The 17,858-nt window shown below is 40.2% G+C and overlaps 1 protein-coding gene across 1 annotated transcript; it reads left to right on the forward strand.

Moving 5' to 3' along the window:
* The first annotated feature begins 11,131 nt into the window (after window positions 1-11,131).
* Window positions 11,132-13,486, forward strand: LOC132631283 (uncharacterized). Its single transcript, XM_060346878.1, has one exon. The coding sequence runs from the start codon at window positions 11,132-11,134 to the stop codon at window positions 13,484-13,486; it is 2,355 nt and encodes a 784-aa protein (XP_060202861.1).
* The last annotated feature ends 4,372 nt before the right edge of the window (window positions 13,487-17,858 follow it).

Consider the following 17,858-nt stretch of genomic DNA (forward strand, 5'->3'; position numbering starts at 1 on the left):
GCCATCGGCTTTCAACTTCGATTTCGAATTTTCTCCTGAAAAGCCCCAAAAGGGAGACACTACGGACCGAGGACACGATGTCTGGTGTTATCCTTCGGCTATCACCAAGGCTCTTATACCAAAAGTTCGGGTTGACTGTGATTGGGAAGTGAGTCCGACACCTCCAGCTGCCGGTGAGTGGCGATACGACCCTACGGAGATTGTGATCCCAGGCCCTGATGAAGACATAACCACATATAAGGAGGGGTATTCGAGTGTGTACACCTTCCCTTTTACATTTAATCTGGACCCACCAATTGACGAGGTCATTCTAGATATGTGCCGAACTTATGAATTATTCCTAGGACAAATTGGATCGAATGTTTAGCGCGTTGTTATATGCATTCGATTCTTGGCTAACGAGGTCAATGCTCCATTTACACTTGATCATTTGATTCGGCTTTACTCTCCTCGTTTCTTTCGCGGGGGAATCGTGAAATTTCTAAAACGTGCCAAGTACCCCATACTTTCTAATGTAGACGATAAGGATCAGGGGTGGTTGGTACGCTACATCCGTGTGAAGACCGAGGAGATTATCCCTCCGAGCCATCTCCCCTTCCCTGAGAAGTGGAATAAACGGCATAAGCTATTCTAACGTTTTGCCCTGTTAGTTTGTTTTTTGCTATTGCTTATGCGTTCATTTTGCCTTGAAGCTCGGAAGTGGAATGGCTTGAGAACCTCATGGCTTAGTGCCCCCACGAATTGCGATGCTGGGACGAACTGTCGAAGGACAGATGGGTGGTGAAAAGTCATGGGGTGAGTTTTGTTCGGCACCCCCTTTTTTTTTACTCTGTTTTATTCGTAGTGAAATGGAACATGACTCAACTGAGGGATCCTCCTCCCTCCTCTCCGAGGGGAAGTTCAATGTTCGACCCGGCTGACTCCGAACAGCTCATAGCCGAGGTGGCTCCAAGTAGAAAGCGGAGTAGACCTTCTAATCCCTCTACTTCCAAGACCCTTAAGAGAGGGAAACAGGTCGCGGCTCGAGGTGAGCCTTCGCGGACGTTGAGAGATGACCAAAACGATGATTTCTTGATCGCCCGTTGGGTGCACCAAATTTATCCTGCTAGTCCCATTATGACCGGCACGGTGAGGCCACCGATAACCCTCCCACAAGGATTAGCCGACGTTGCTTTTCAACAATCCTCTCGGAGCCCGATCATGATTTCCGGCAATGTCATCTCTATCGATGACGATCATTCCAGAGGTGAACCAGCTGTGGACATTATTGATCTTCCCGGGACCTCTTCCCCGGTCAGGGAAGATCTTGAGCGCATGTTGGGTGAGGCCCCGCTAGTAGATGCCGTTAAGGCTGACCCTACGGGTTTTAACCTGCCGATTCCTTAAGGCAAGAGACGGCCTCTGCACAGTACTGATTCGGGTTCTCGGCCTCATCTTGTAGGCACGTTTCCTGCTTCGAGTGTCGATCCAAGGAGGACGAGATCTACCTTCGTCACTGTGCCCGAAGACACTCACTTTTTCTTCCGTCCGTTTGGCGTGCCTACTATCTTCGTCCTTTGGTATCCCAGGAGGATCGTGAGAAGATGGATGAGGTATCGTGGCTATGTCTTATGAACGAGAGTATGCATGCCAGCAATCAGGTATGTACCAACGATTTTTTTAGGTGAATTTCCCCCCGTTTACTAATGTCATCGAATGCAAGCTGTGGTGGTGGCACACGAGGGGTTTCTACGGGGTTTGAAGGAATGTACTAAAAGCTGCGGAGTCAGCTTGATGATGCCCGAGGTCAACTCGATGCTCAAGGTCGTGAAACCAACAAGTTTAAAACAATGCTGCTGGATGCAGAGAAGAGGTTTGCGGAGTCCCAGGGTATCTCCGTTATTAAGGCCGAGCTAAATGCTGTTAAGGCCGATCTTGATGTCTCCAAAGCCGAACTCGAGGTGGCAATAACCGAACTAGCCATTACTAGCGAAGAGAACCTCCGAGTAGGAAATGAATTGACGTCCTTGGTGAGAAATATGTCATCCTTCGGATGGACAAGGATCGTCTTGCCATGGAGGTCAAGGTCACTTCCGAAGCCTTTGAGGAGCGAGTGGCTATCATTTCAGAAGTGAGGCAAGAACTTGATGCGCTTAAGGTCGAATTTGGAAGGTTAAGGGCCGAACATAATGTGCGAAGTGAGGCTCTGAAAACGGCTCAAAAGGTAGCAGATGATCAGGCTGAGGCTGTGAAGGATCTCACCACTCGACTTGACCAAGCCTTGGTAGCTCGTCGCCGTATCCAAGAGCAGGTCGTCGCCGATGTAGAAACAGCCATCAATTGTTCTATTCTCAAAGCCGAGCATATGAAGTGGTTGACTCGTGTCCATACCCTCCGTAAGATTCAGGAATAAGGCCTCGATGGTATTGATGATAAGATTACTAAGGCCGAAAAACTAGAAGCTAAGACGAACAGGGCCTTTAACGATGAAAGCTCCGGAGAAGACCCTTTGAACTCAGAAGAACTTGCCTCCTCAGGAGAGAAGTAGTATAACTTTATATGTATTTTTTTTGGGACTCGGCATGTGTTAAGCCGATGTAATTTTGTAGATGGTTCGGCAGATTTTGGGCCGATGTAAAAACTGACTCGGCATATTTTGGCCGATATATATATGATCATTTGGTGATTTGTAATTTCATTCGCAACTTTTCATATCGATGTGATGAATATATTTTTTCATTTCGAGTCCGTATTCCCCTAGGCCGATTCGGTTCGGGACTTTTTAGGTGAGTATACGGAAGCAACAGGATGTATTTAAGTTAAATGGAAATATTAACCGAAGTGTTCTCTTTATTTCGCAATCATAGTAGTTACATAATCCCGGGGCAGTTGTTGTGATCCACCCGGGCATGACTCATTAGGTCATTTGGCTATCTACAAACGATCTATCCGGGCATGACTCATTCAATCGTTTGGCCTTTACATATAACCTATCCGTGCACGACTCATTCGGTCGTTTGGCCCTTACAAATAACCTATTTGTTTCCTTGGTTCCACATTTCATGGGGTCATACTCTAGCCCTCTAGTGTTTGACCTTCGAAGTATGAAAAAAAGAGAACACTATCGTTGTCACCGCGGAGTCCCCGCTCCCAGCTCGAAGCCAGTCTTCAATATTTCAAGTAACACACTGTACGTCGTTGGCTCTTAAAAATCTCACCGGAAAACCCAAATTGGGACAAAATCGGACTAAGGGAAAAAAAGTGCAACACGTGTTTTTCGTTAATATTGGTTCGTTGTTCCACAACCTGCATGGGTTAGGTTTAAGAAACTTGAACAATGGAAAAGTGAAATTCGTACCTTAGCAATAGTATCTCTTTAGGTGTGTCCGTCCATCGTCTCTAGCTGGTAAGACCCTTTTCCCGTTATTCGGGTGACCTTGTACGGTCCTTCCCAATTCGGCCCGAGTTTCCCCTCTTTAGGGTTCTTCGTATGTAATGTCACCTTTTTGAAGACTAAATCCCCGATTTGGAAGTGTCGAAGGTTGGTCCTTTGGTTATAATATATGCCCATTCGTTGTTTTTGGGCTGCCAAACGGACTAAAGTGGCCTCGCGCAATTCTTCCGTCAAATCTAACTTTATAGCCATCACTTCGTCGTTTGCTTTCATCGTGGCATATTGGAATCTTAAACTGGGCTCGCCTACCTCCACCGGGATTAGAGCCTTTGTGCCGTACACAAGAGAAAATGGTGTTTCGCCGGTACTTGACTTCGGGGTCGTTCTATACGCCCATAGTATTTCGAGGAGGAGTTCTCTCCATCTACCCTTAGACTCATCGAAGCGCTTTCTCAGGATCTGAATGATACTTTTGTTCGGGGATTCCGTCTGTCCGTTTGCACTTGGGTGATACGGAGTCGACACTATTTTATTTATCTCCAATCCCTCGAGGAAATCATTTACCTTGGCCCCTTTGAATTGATGTGCTCCCATATGAAATTGATGACCTCTTTCTCTCAGATTTTTTGAAATGCCTGAGCTTCAACCCACTTAGAAAAATAGTCAGTCATAAATAATATAAAACGAGCTTTACCAGGTGTTGATAGTAAAGGTCTAACTATATCCATTCCCTACTTCATGAAGGGCCATGGGGAGAGTACTGGATGAAGCAATTCACCCGATTGATGTATCATCGGGATGTGCCTCTGACACTGGTCACACTTGCGGACAAAGTTTTTCGCATTCGTTTCCATATGATCCCAATAGTATCCTGCCGGATGAGATTGTGGACTAGCAGTTCGGCTCCAGAATGATTGTCGCATGTTCCCTCATGTACCTCTCGCGTCGCATAGTCGGCTTCACCGGGACCTAGGCATCTAGCGAGAGGGCCATATAAGGAGCGACGGTACAACTTACCATCGACTATGCAGTACCTTGCTACTTTAGTCCGTAATGCGCGTGATTCCTTCGGATCCGAGGGCAACTTTTCATCTACTAGATAATTCATGTACTTGTTTCGCCAATCGCGAGTCAAGCTTATAGCGTTGACTTCGACCTGATTGCTTTCAATAACTAAACTCATTAGTTGAACAACTGCACCCGAGCTTAACCCTTCGGCTTCAACCGAGGAGACCAGATTTGCTAGGGCGTCGGCCTCTGTGTTCTGTTCCCTCGGAGTGTCCTAGATCGTCCACTCTTTGAACCGATGTAAGACGACTAGAACTTTCTCTAAATATTTTTGCATTCTATCATCCTTCACCTCAAAAGTCCCATTGATTTGGTTTACGACCAGGAGGGAGTCGCACATCACCTCAACGACCTCAGCTCCCAACCCTCGGGCCAACTCTAAACCTGCAATCAAAGTCTCATACTCGACTTCATTGCTAGTCAATTTCGAGGATGTTTTTATAGATTGACGTATTACATCTTCGGCTGGGCTTCTCAGTACAATACCGAGCCCGAACCCTTTTACGTTGGATGCACCGTCCGTATGTAGGGTCCATACTCCGACTTGTTTACCCAAGGTTAGCGCTAACTCCCTTTCAACCTCGGGTATCAGTGCAGGCGTGAAATCCGCCATGAAGTATGCCAAGATCTGAGACTTTATGGTTGTTCAAGGTTTATACTCGATGTCATACCCACTGATTTCTACTGCCCATTTTGGTAACCTATCCGATGACTCCGGTTTATGCATTACATTTCTTAATGGGTAAGTAGTTATTACACATGCGGGGTGACATTGGAAGTATGATTTTAACATTCTAGATGCACTCAATAATGCTAATGCAAGTTTTTCAAGGTGGGGATAGCGCTTTTCGGCGTCCCCTAAAGTCCTACTAACATAATAAACTGGAAATTATGTACCTTTCTCCTCTCGGAGGAGTACGCCGCTTACTGCTATCTCGGACACGGCAAAGTATAGGTACAATTATTCGTCGGCCTTCGGTGTATGTAATAAGGGCAGGCTCGACAGGTAACGTTTCAACTCATCCAAGGCTTGTTGACATTCGGGTGTCCAAACGAAGTCACTATTTTTCTTGAGCAAGGATAAAAAACGATAACTCCTGTCAGAGGACCTGGATATGAATCTGCTTAAGGCCGCAATCCTCCCGGTCAATCTTTGCACACCCTTCACGTTTTCCACTACCTTGATGTTCTCGATAGCTTGTATCTTATCCGAGTTGATTTCTATTCCTCGATTTGACACCATGAACCCTAGAAACTTCCCCGATCCTACTCCGAAGGCGCACTTCTCCAGATTCAGCTTCATGTTGTACTTGCGCAAGACATCGAAGGTTTCCTGTAAATGTTTCAAATGGTCCTCTATTTCCAGGGACTTAACTAGCATGCCATCAATATAAATTTCTATTGTTTTCCCTATCTGTTCTTCGAACACTTTGTTAACTAGGCGTTGATAGGTAGCTCTGGCGTTTTTTAATTCGAAGGGCATTACGTTATAGCACTAAGTTTCGTATTGAATTATAAAAGAGGATTTCTCTTGATCCTCCAGGTTCATTCGAATCTGATTGTACCGGAGTATGCGTCAAGAAAACTTTGGAGGGCGTGTCCGGCCATCGCATCGATTATACGATCGATGTGAGGCAAAAGAAAGGAATCATTTGGACACGCTTTGTTTAGATCATTAAAGTCTATGCACATTCTGAATTTGTTACCTTTCTTCGGTACGACGACAACGTTGGCTAACCAGTCCGGGTATTTTACCTCCCGAATGGATCCTATTTTTAACAATTTTGTTACCTCGCCTTAACAAACGCATGCTTAGCTTTCGACATTAGCTTCGTTTCTGTTTGACCCGGGGGAAGTTCGGATCCAAGCTCAAACGATGAGTCGTTACTTCCGGTGGGATTCCTGTCATGTCTAAATGGGACCATGCGAAACAATATGGAAGTGGACGAAGAGGACAACTTGCTCTAGTTCTTCTACCGTTGACCTCGTTGCATCGGATTCATCCGGCAAAACGAATATCTTGGAACACTGAAGTCATCTTCTTCCTCTGCCACCTCGTTCTGTGATTGCTATTTGGTCCCTTCGCTTGTACCCAAGGCATTGGTACGTCCATCTGTATCTGCCTTCGGCCCATTTGGTACAGCTTCCTCGACTCCGAACATTTCTTTGGCAGCGGACTATTCCTCCCGTATTATCTTTATCCCATCGGGGGTCTGAAACTTCAGCATTTGGTGCAATGTTGATGGCACTGCCTTCATCATGTGTATCCACAGCCTCCCAAATAGGGCGTTGTGTTTCATTTCCCCATCAATGTGTGTTGCACAACCCCAGCTATACTCACGGGCAGTGTGATTTCTCCCCTGGTGGTTTCACTGGCCATATTGAACCCGTTCAAGATCCTGGCTATCGGTATGATTTGATCTAACATGCCAAGCTATTCGACGACCTTCCATCGGATGATATTCGCTGAGCTACCTGGATCAATTAAGATACATTTAACGTGAGTTTTATAAATAATTACATATATTACTAGGGCGTCATTGTGAGGCTGAGTGATGCTTTCGACTTCCTCATCATTGAACGAAATGAATCCGTTCAGTACATAGTCCCTGCTCCTTTTTTCCCTCTTGATAGAGAATCTTGTTCTCTTGAGGATAGGTCCTCGTGGTATCTCGACCCCACCAATGATCATGTTGATCACGTGCTGGGGTTCTTCCGTCTCAGCTTTTCTGTCGGCTTTTTTGTTCTTGTAGTTATTCTTCCCCCGTTCACTTAAAACTTCTGTTATGTGTCCATATCTAAGCAACCAAGCCACTTCATCCCGTAAACCTCTGCAATCGTCGGTCTGGTGCCCGTGGGTACCATGGTAGTTACATATCAACTTCGGGCCCTATTGGAAGGGATCAGTTCGGAGAGGCTTTGGCCGTGTCGCACCTTCTATCTTTTCGATTACTGCTACCACGGTCGAGGGGTCGACATTGAAGTAATATTCTGATAACCTCGGATTTTTTCCTATATGCGAGGTCGTCGCAAAGTTGGTTTTATATTGGAGACCCCCCGTTTGTCTCCCCGATCGACGCACCTGTCTCCTCAATTACCGGAGTTGGTCCTGCTTTTCTCGGATCTGAAACAAAGACTCATAGACAGGTAAGGGTGGTACCTGTCCGGTGGATTGTACTCCGCTTCAAACATCCTCTTCGATTTATCACCTCTCACCCGATTTACCGGACCCGGTGGAAGCCCAAGCTGATCATTTTCTACCCTGATTTTCGACTCATACATGTTATGCACATCAGCCCAAGTCGTAGCACTGAATTCCAACAAGTTTTCCTTCAATTTATTTGAAGCGTTGGAACTCCTTTAGTTGAGCCCCTTTGTGAACGCTTGGACGGCTCATTCGTCAAGGACCGGGGGTAACAATATTCTCTCCCGCTCGAATCTAGTAACGAACTCCCTAAGCCGCTATTCATCCCTTTGAAAGATTTTGAATATATCCGCTTTCCGCGCTTGCACCTTACGTGCCCCTGCGTGAGCCTTCACGAAGGCATCCGCGAGTAACTCGAAGGAGGGGATGGAGTACTGGGGTAGTGAATAGTACCACTGCATCGCCCCTTTAGTTAGGTCTCACCGAACTTCTTCAAGCTCACTTATTCGATCTCATCGTCCTCAAGATCATTGTTGGCAATGACACATGTATATGCGGTGATATGCTCTTGAGGGTCGGTGGTTTCGTCGTACTTCAGTATAACTAGCATTTTGAACCTCTTCGGGATTAGCTTCGGTGCCGCATTAGGAGGAAAAGGCCTCCTCACGATGTATTTTGTTTCTTGTCCAGTGAGGATCGGAGGTGCTCCCGAAATTTGATCCACCCGAGAATTGTAGTCATCCATTTTTTTCTCGTTGGAGTCCATTCGTTTAGTCAAGGCTTCGAGCATTCTTACTACATCAGACTGCTTATCGATCGGCCTGTCCTGGCTCTCACCAACCTTGACTTCCCTTTGAACCTGGTCAGAAACTCTATCCGGATCTGGTGTCAGCGCATTGCTGAGGTCCCTTTGGAGTCTAACGATGGCCTCATGTTGCTGTTGCATGGTAACATTATGTTCCTGCAATAAATTGTAAATCAAACGTAAGTTAATTTCCTCCGTTTCTCCTCCATAGGCTCCATGCCTGTCCGCACCAACACGCGGGTTTTGAACGGGTTGATTGTTGATCGGATCGAGGGCGGGTGCGTTATTGAGTGGTACCCCGTTGAGGTTGGCGTCATGTCCGCTGGATTCATCTTCGTTAAGATGAACAGATCGGCTTGGGTTTGACATTGTGTAACCTGAAATCACAAATACGAACAAAGCAAGTGAAAGTCGTTTATACAAGTCTGTCACTATTATCCTTAGCCCCACGGTGGGCGCCAAACTGTTTACCTCTAAAAGAGCAACAATTGAATTTGTACGCGGTTTAAAGGATACATGACTTAAGCTTAATAACAAATGTAGAGAGTTAACGAATACGAGTAAAGAATTAACAAAGCAAAAAAGCAAATAAAATAAAGAGCCTGAGTTCGGGATGGTAAATCCGGTGGGAGAAGACCTAGGTTCGATTGGGGAGATTCCTTCCTCGGACTGTTGTGCGGACAATTAAAGCTTAGAACGGAACAAAATGATGAAATACTGGGGCAAAGGTTTTTGACGAAGAAGAACTTCTATTAGCAACTATGATGTATTGTAGAGATTGTGATACCCTCTAATGGAGCTGATACATGTGTTTAAATAATATAAGAGTCCTACTCGAAACAGGAGGCACGAACCCTCACGTGGATAAGAACAACTGCGATATAGTCGGACACGTCCGTTGGTGGGGCAATCTCCGGCGATAAATTAGGTGAAGATAACTTCCGTTGATTTGGGTTTATCCCTTTGAACATTCTTCGGATTCTATCTCACAGACTCACTAGCTCAGTCTCACCCTCAAATCAATTTCATGGACTTACAATAAAACGGACCTTCGTTGAATAGGAGAGAATTAGGTTCTCACCATACACAAAACTATTTATCAGACATTAAATTAAAATATTAGAGCTTGGAAGGGAGGAAGAAGAAAGGGGAGAGGGGGATTTATCTTGGAAGTGAACGGACATGGCTTGGAGATGGATGGATGGGTAATGAGGTAGTTTCTACGACTTCGAGGAAGAAAGAAGAAAGGGGAATGGTAGGGTGGGGTGGCGTTGGCGGGGTTTTGGGAGGGGGGGGGGGGGGCGCAGATGATCTTTTTTTTTTTTTTACTTATAATTATTTTGGACAGACCCAATGCCACGTGTCATTTTTTAATTGGTCATTTTGCCACGTCACCGCGAGTGTAATACACACATTTTATATTTTTTGCTGATTGTAAAAGAGGTGTCTAAATGTTACAAATTCGGAGGGGTTTAGGTGTTCAATTGGAACAAGCTTAGTTTTAGGTAGCCATGAGGAATCTGTAGACAAGTTTAGGGGGCCGCTTATGACTTTGGCCAAAAATATATATACACACACACGTACATACATATACATATTCATATATATATATATATATATATATATATATATATATATATATATATATATATATATATATATATATAAAAAAAAAAAAAACTAGATTACATTAAATACAAATAGATAGATCAAGGACTAGATTACATTATCATGGGCTGCAGGGGCGGATCTACTCAGTGGCGTGGGGATGCCACGCCACCCGCAAGCTTCGGACGAAACTGTACATATATATAGGTATATATACATAATGTATAGATAAATATTAAAGTGCCACCCTGATGACAAAGGCATGCCGTAGTGCCAGTGGTGAATGGGCCAGACTTCTGCCCTTCAATACGCGGGATCGAACCCACGTAACTACACATTTCTTTTTAGAAAAAATTAAATATAGACAGCATCAGCAAGCAGCCACGTTCCAATTCTAATCTCTTTCTTTTTCTTTTTAATAATTTGTGTTGACTTAGTTTCAATTATTAGTAATTTAGTTACTACTTTTTAGCTTTTTTATTTCTTATTAGTTAGTACTACTTTTTTGTTTAGATATATAAACTTTACAACATAAGTTCTTCTCTCTCATCAGATCAAGAAACATAAACCTAGTTCTTGGGTTCCCCCTTTCCAAAGTCAAAATCAGTACGGCAACCTTCCAATTCCATTGCCAAGAACCTTCATCTCCAAAATCAGTACAGCAGTACCTTCTCCAAATTCCATTGCCGTATGTCTCTGTTTGTCTCTCTTTCTTTGTTTCTTTTAGTTATTTACTTGTTTTTTGTCTATTGGACATTTGAAAGAAATAAACATTAAAAGAAGATTTATGGTGCAGAATGTGAAAATGGGATTTGTGTGCAAGACTGCAAGTGGACTTGAAGGAAACTAATATGCATTTATTTGAATGTGACATTGAATCAGTGATATCAACTATCAAGGCTTTCTTTGAGTTTTAGGTTCATAAAGTACTTTTTATCCATTTTGGATTTTGTAATGAGTTGCATCTGATATATATCTTGTTAAAACTTTGTGCAAATAGAAATACAAAACTAGCACTTAAGTGATTCCTTCATGTTTACAGAGAAAATTTACTTACAGCTTCTGTGCTTCATAACTGTGAGTTGAATACAAATTTTATTTTGTAGGAAGTGCTCCGATTTTGTGAATTGCGATGGATAAGTTTCTCACAAAATTCAATTATTCTCAACCAATTTCTAGTACGGATGCCAACAGTTCTCAACTTATAAATGAGCTCAATTTAGGATCGCTTGAAGCCGATCCAGGAGAAAGGGTACCCATTGCCGAATATAACCCTCGAATTCAGGATGAAATGAGGAGACATTATATTCAAACAGGGCCTTGTCAACCTTTGCTTAAAAAACTTCCTTCAACTCAAATAGGAAATAGAGGTCGTCAATTTGTTTCAAATTGGTACAAAGGTCCACATTCTAAATGGTTGGAGTATAGCATGAAGACAGATGCCGCATATTGTCTATGTTGTTATTTGTTCAAAAATGAATTTGTACATGGAAGTGCGGCTGAGTTTTATACGAAAAATGGTTTTAGGAGTTGGAATAGGGCTCTTGAAAGATTTTGTTTGCATGTTGATGAGGTTAATAGCGTCCATGATAAATGTTTCAAGAAGATGCTAGATTTGTCAAATCATCATCAATCAATTCAAGTTGTTCTTGAAAAGCATTCCGAGAAGGAAAAAAATGATTATAGAATGCGTTTGGAAGCCTCAATTGATGTGGCAAGACTTCTTTTGCATCATGGGTTGCCTTTTCGAGGTCATGATGAAAGTGAATCTTCAACAAATCAAGGCTTCTTTCTAGGATTTTTACGATGGCACGGGGACAAACATCCGGATGTGGGAAAAGTGATACTAGAAAATGCTCCACAAAATGATACTTTGTCTTGTCCTATGATCCAAAAAGACATTGTCAATGCTTGTGCAAAAGAAACGGTGAAAGCTATAATTGGAGACTTGAATGGAGATTACTTTGGTATATTAGTGGATGAGTCCAAAGATATCTCACACAAAGAACAAATGACTCTCGTGTTGCGGTATGTTGATAAGAATGGTGAGGTGGTAGAACGATTTATCGGTCTAGTCCATGTTAGTGATACATCGGCATGCTCATTAAAGAAAGAAATCTACTCTTTGCTTTCCAATCACTCACTAAGTCCATCTAAAATACGTGGACAAGGTTATGATGGAGCTAGTAATATGAGAGGAGAGATAAATGGTCTCAAAACTTTGATTATGAAAGATAGTCCATCGGCATATTACATTCATTGTTTTGCTCATCAATTGCAATTAACACTTGTAGCTATTGCTAAAAAACATGGGGATGTTGAAGACTTTTTTGATCATGTTACTAATGTGTTGAATGTTGTTGGAGGATCTTTTAAGCGTAGAGATTTAATTCGTCATCATCAAGCTGAAAAGTTGGAGCAGTTACTTGAATCAGGTGAAGTTCATACTGGACGAGGACTAAATCAAACGCGCAGACTTCAAAGACCAGGTGATACTCGTTGGGTATCGCATTTCAAAACATTAGATAACTTTATTGTTATTTTCTCAACTATTTTTCATGTGCTTGAAGTGATTAAACATGAAGGTTCCACCTCAAGTGATAGAAATCAAGCAAAATATCTTTTGATTGAGATTAAAATATTCAAATTTGTTTTTATGCTTCACTTGATGTTGAAAGTGTTGGCAATGTCAAATGAGTTGAGCAAGATTTTACAAAAAAAGGATCAAGATATTATCAATGCGGTGGAGTTTCTTAACATTGCAAAAGAAAGATTGCAAGATATGAGGGAAACTGGATGGAAGCCTTTGTTGGATGATGTTTCCTCATTTTGTGATGAACATGATATTTTGATTCCCAAGTTAGATGAGTCTTATTTTCCTGGAAAGTCAAAGCGTAAGTCTTCTGGTGTTTGTTATTCACACCACTTGAGTATTGAAATCTTTTGTGCCGTGATTGATGTGCAACTTGAAGAGCTTAATGATCGTTTTGATGTAGCGAGTAGTGATTTGCTTCTTGGGATGGGTAGCTTGAATCCAATCAATTCTTTTGCTAATTTTGATAAAGGTAGAATCATGACTTTAGCAAAGTGTTATCCAGATGAGTTTGATGAAGTACGAATTCGAGATTTGAGTTACCAACTTGATACTTTCATATTTCATATGCGAAGTGGTAATCCCAAGTTCTCTAACTTGCAAGGAATTCGTGATTTGGCAAAAGCATTGGTTGAGGCAAATCTTGTGGATACTTATTCACTTGTTTATTTACTTGTGAAGTTAACTCTGATCTTACCTGTTGCAACTGCAACTGTGGAGAGAGCATTCTCATCCATGAAGCGGATCAAAAATGAAGTGCGGAATAGCATTGGTGATCAATATTTGAATGATTGTTTAGTATGTTACATAGAGCGTGATGTATTTACAAATGTAAGTAATGATGTCATCATTGATCATTTTCAGAAGATGAAACCTCGTCGAGGACAATTGTAAATGAATGATGGATATTTATGATATTAGTAATATTAGTGGAACTTTTATGGTTTTCTCTTCTATATATTGCTATAAACAAATGTTTCATCGGAAAAGACGAATAACCCGAACCAAAGCCCGAAAAATGAATAATTCTTATCCGACCCGAAGCCTAAATTGATTCAATGGCGCATGGCACCCGAAAACTTCAAATCTTGGATCCGCCTCTGATGAGCTGGATTTGGCTAAACAAACAGGATTTCTTAATTAATGTGGAATCATGAGACCACAACATTTTTGCTATAAATACACATGAAGACTAGATCTATATGCTATCACTTCATATCATGTGAAGGGAAAGAGGGCATGTTGGGTTTCCGTAATGTAATAGTTAGAATCTCATCAATGAAGTAATGTTCTATTTCTGATTTAAAAATCTATTAATCTAATATCATTAGAAAGAGAAAAAATCTATTTCTATTTGAATTTGGCTATAAATCTTATTTAGACATTAATTAAACAACCTACTTCCTCAATCCATAAATCAGATGTCATAAAGAGAATTACTATATCAGCCCTTATTATTATTAAGCCTTCTAATGATTGAAATTAATTAAACATACTTTAAAAGTTGTGCAACCACTAACAATTATTTGAAGTTTCCAACTCAACAATTACTAATAACAAGGGCAAAATAGGTATGAAATGTTAAATTTCTCTCTTGATTTTCCAAACTGGACAAGTAAAAGTGGACATTTGTTTTAAGATACAGGACAAGTAAAACGGATGGAGGGATTATCAAATATCAAATCTTAAACAACTTTGAATTAGTCCTCCAATGAGTAAGCTATTCAGCAAATCTTCGTTAATGTGTAATTAATAAAATAGACAATTTTCTTGTCTTTGATCGAAATGTTAGTAAGAATTAATGCTTCTTCGTTTAATAAATATATTGAAGATTATCATGATTATGGAAAAGAAAAATGAAAAAAACTTAGATGCAGGAAGATGTTTGACCAATCATCAAGGAGGAGTCCTCTCAGTTTCATTGCAAGTTATAATTTGTTTATCAACCAGCCTGCGTGCTTTCAAAGCATTTCTTACGTTTTAGATTAGAAATTTTTTTCTTTTGGTATAAGTGGTATGAGAAAAGAAGTTCCATTATACACATTTCCTTTTGTCCCGATAAATATCCGCATCGGGTGTTTACATTAAATTCATGCAATTTATTGTAGTTAAGTAATTTAATATAATGAATATATAAATTAGTTAACCTTGGTTAAATAATAGTTATGTATATTCATATATAGTATGTATCCATGATTTGAAGTAACATTTAGTACGGATAAATTTTTACCATCGTGTCACGACCTTCTTTTACAATGTCAGGGAGATATAGTCTCAGGACCTCAAGTTTGTCAATTAACCACTTCTTTTTAATTTTTAAACGCTGTCAGTAGCATGCAAAATAAATAATTCTGTGCTTCTAATGAGTGATAAATGTATCTTGCTCCCAAAAAAAAAAATGAATCCTTTTATTTATTTGTTGCCAAATTATTCACAAATCATTATCACAAATTCACAATTTTTCAAAGTTTATGCTACAGCTACTACTATTTTAAAATATGATCGAAATAACTGTCGTTGAGGATGTAGCCAAATAACATTGTAGTTACATCCTACTTCATTTGTCTAATTCACCTAATTTATAAACTTGAGTCAATTTTGTGTACAATTTTGACTTGTACCCCTTTTTCTTCAATTCTTTCAGTGAACATTGTAAATATTTTCCATGCCCATCTAATTAGATTATTAAGCGCTTAGATATGAAAAGTACTTGTTTTATCATTAAATATTTTTAAGGCATAATAATCACTATAATATTGATGGTTTCAACTTATTTTTGGAATTAAAAGTTGTAAGAGAAAATTTTCAAATAAAAGATAATGTTATAATTGCATACTAAATTAGTTGATCTAATATTATCTGTTGGCACCCATACTTAAAAACGACTAGATTTGAAAAGACATTATTTGCACTTAATGGAGGTTTGAATCTGAATGGTTCAGAACCGTAGGTCATTAAGTGCATTTATATACATTTAGATTTAAGCACTTATTTGGTCTGAATATATATTAATCATTAAGATCTTGAACGAAATCTTAATATCATTAAAAAGTATTTTTGTGTAGATAATTGTCACCATCACTCTGTCAACAACTACCAGCCACCACTACTAACTACTTTCGTCATCACAACCACCACCACTGTTGCCAACCACCAGCCACCACCATCAACCATCTTTGCTATCACAACCACCACCGCTGCCAATAACTATTTTTAGTCGCTACCACACCTACCACTTCCATCGTTATAATTAAATTTACTGCCACCACCACTACCGCCACCACTATAACCAAGTCCTACTACCAACCACTTCCACCGTCACAACTAGCATTGCCTCCAACTTCCAACAACATTATGGTCAATCACCACACACTCTTCAGCCACCACCACCAACACCATTAACTACTCTAATATCAACCAACTCCACCATCACCACTACCACCACTACCAATCGTCGAGCCAGTCACTACAACATCAACCACCTCCACCATCACAACTATCACCACCACCATTACTAGCCACTAGGACCAACCATCACCACCACCGCTGCAGACCATCTCCATCATCACTAGCGTAAATGTTTCATTTTTTTAATCAAATAATGATTTTATTTTATTAAATTTATAATTTGTTTCTTATATTTAATTACTTTTTTATTTAAAATGCATATTTATTATGTTTAAAAATAAATAAATTATGCACATTCATATGTTGAAAAACAAACAATCTTAATCACTCAGCGTTCAGATCGAGAGACAACATCTTAATCATTCAAATGTAGCTTAATCATAATGCAAACAAATGGCCTAAATGATGCACTTGGTTTAGTGGTGACTTGCTTATCCAGAGGAATAAGGATCAATTCTCACTTAATATTTTCTTTTTTCTTTCTTTTTAGTGGTATACCCATGTTATAGAAATCCTAGATTCGGCTCTGACGCCATCAACGAACTACCAAATAACACCTACTTCATTCATATCCCATTTTTCATACTTTAGAAACTCAAAAGATACAGTTTTGCTTTTAAGCTAGTCCGTATCTTATGGGCCATAATCAAGAAAGTAATCACCTGAATCTTATATTAGTGCTCTCTCTTCTTACTCCTGCAATCATAACACGTAGTGGTGCTCCAATTCATTTTCCAAATTTGCAAAAGACACACAAAAACAGATTTTTCCGTTTATTCACTTGTACTGATTGGACAGTTTGCTATGCCTAATACACAAAACACAATTTTAATTTTGCCCAAGGGTCCCATCAGCTCACCAGAAAAACCGAACTGGTACGTCATACGTGGAACAGAAGCACAAAGGAATCGCCAAAACGTTGATTCCTTATTGGACAGAGCTTATATTAACATTAATAAAGATATATGGCTAGTGGGATGTTGATACTTCGTATCTTAATTTATTTGTTTTATACTAAAGAGAGGAATACAATATTATAGGATGCAATTAAATATTGGGTTACCTACTTGATGGAAAATCATCGGACTACAAAATGTTCACTATAAATACACGTGAAAATTCATCTCTATGCAAGTACTTGTTAGGAAAGAAAAGAGAAAAAAAACGAGCAAGTTAATCAAATTAGTGAAAGTTAAGGCAATGAAGAAGAGTGGAGTTGTGCTAATAATGGTGATTACGGCAATTGGGCTCTTAATTTGGGCTCCAAAGATTGTGGAGAGTGCAATTGGGATTAACATAAATCCATGCACAGTTCCAGAATGTGTAGGTGCATGCAAGAAAGCATTGAAGGGCAAATACCTAAGTGCAACTTGTGCCACCGGGCCTAGAGGAAAATACTGCATCTGCTTAGGATAATACTTTATACTTCAAATTAAGAACCAGCCATGCATGGAAGCTGTTATCAGCTAGTAATACTCCGTTTTATTTTATATGGCAGTGGAAAAATGATTGTCATATAAAATGAAATAGAGGAAGTAGTATTTAAAATAAGGTTCCTTCCAACTTCTCTTCATATTGCATGAAAAGAGGGAAGGAAGGCGTATTAATGTTGTTGGGTTTTAAACTTCCAGTGTAACAGAAAGCTAGCTAGTCACAATTCGGTAAATCTATTAGTGTGTAATCAAACGACTACTTTCAATAAAATGTTGATCCGCTTTGTTAGCAAGAAGTGCTTCTGCTTATTTCTTTTTTGGTTCATCCTATTTGATTATATATATATTCCTGTTTGATCCTTTTGTTAGATACTGCTGTAGACTTGCATTGAAGAATATAATTATGAATAGAAATAAAAAAGGAA

The sequence above is a fragment of the Lycium barbarum genome, chromosome 3 (assembly GCF_019175385.1).
Source record: "Lycium barbarum isolate Lr01 chromosome 3, ASM1917538v2, whole genome shotgun sequence".
Taxonomy (NCBI): domain Eukaryota; kingdom Viridiplantae; phylum Streptophyta; class Magnoliopsida; order Solanales; family Solanaceae; genus Lycium; species Lycium barbarum.

What these genes read in the sequence shown, in the direction of transcription:
- LOC132631283 (XM_060346878.1), top strand. Translation starts at nt 11,132, where the DNA reads ATGGATAAGTTTCTCACAAAATTCAATTATTCTCAACCAATTTCTAGT.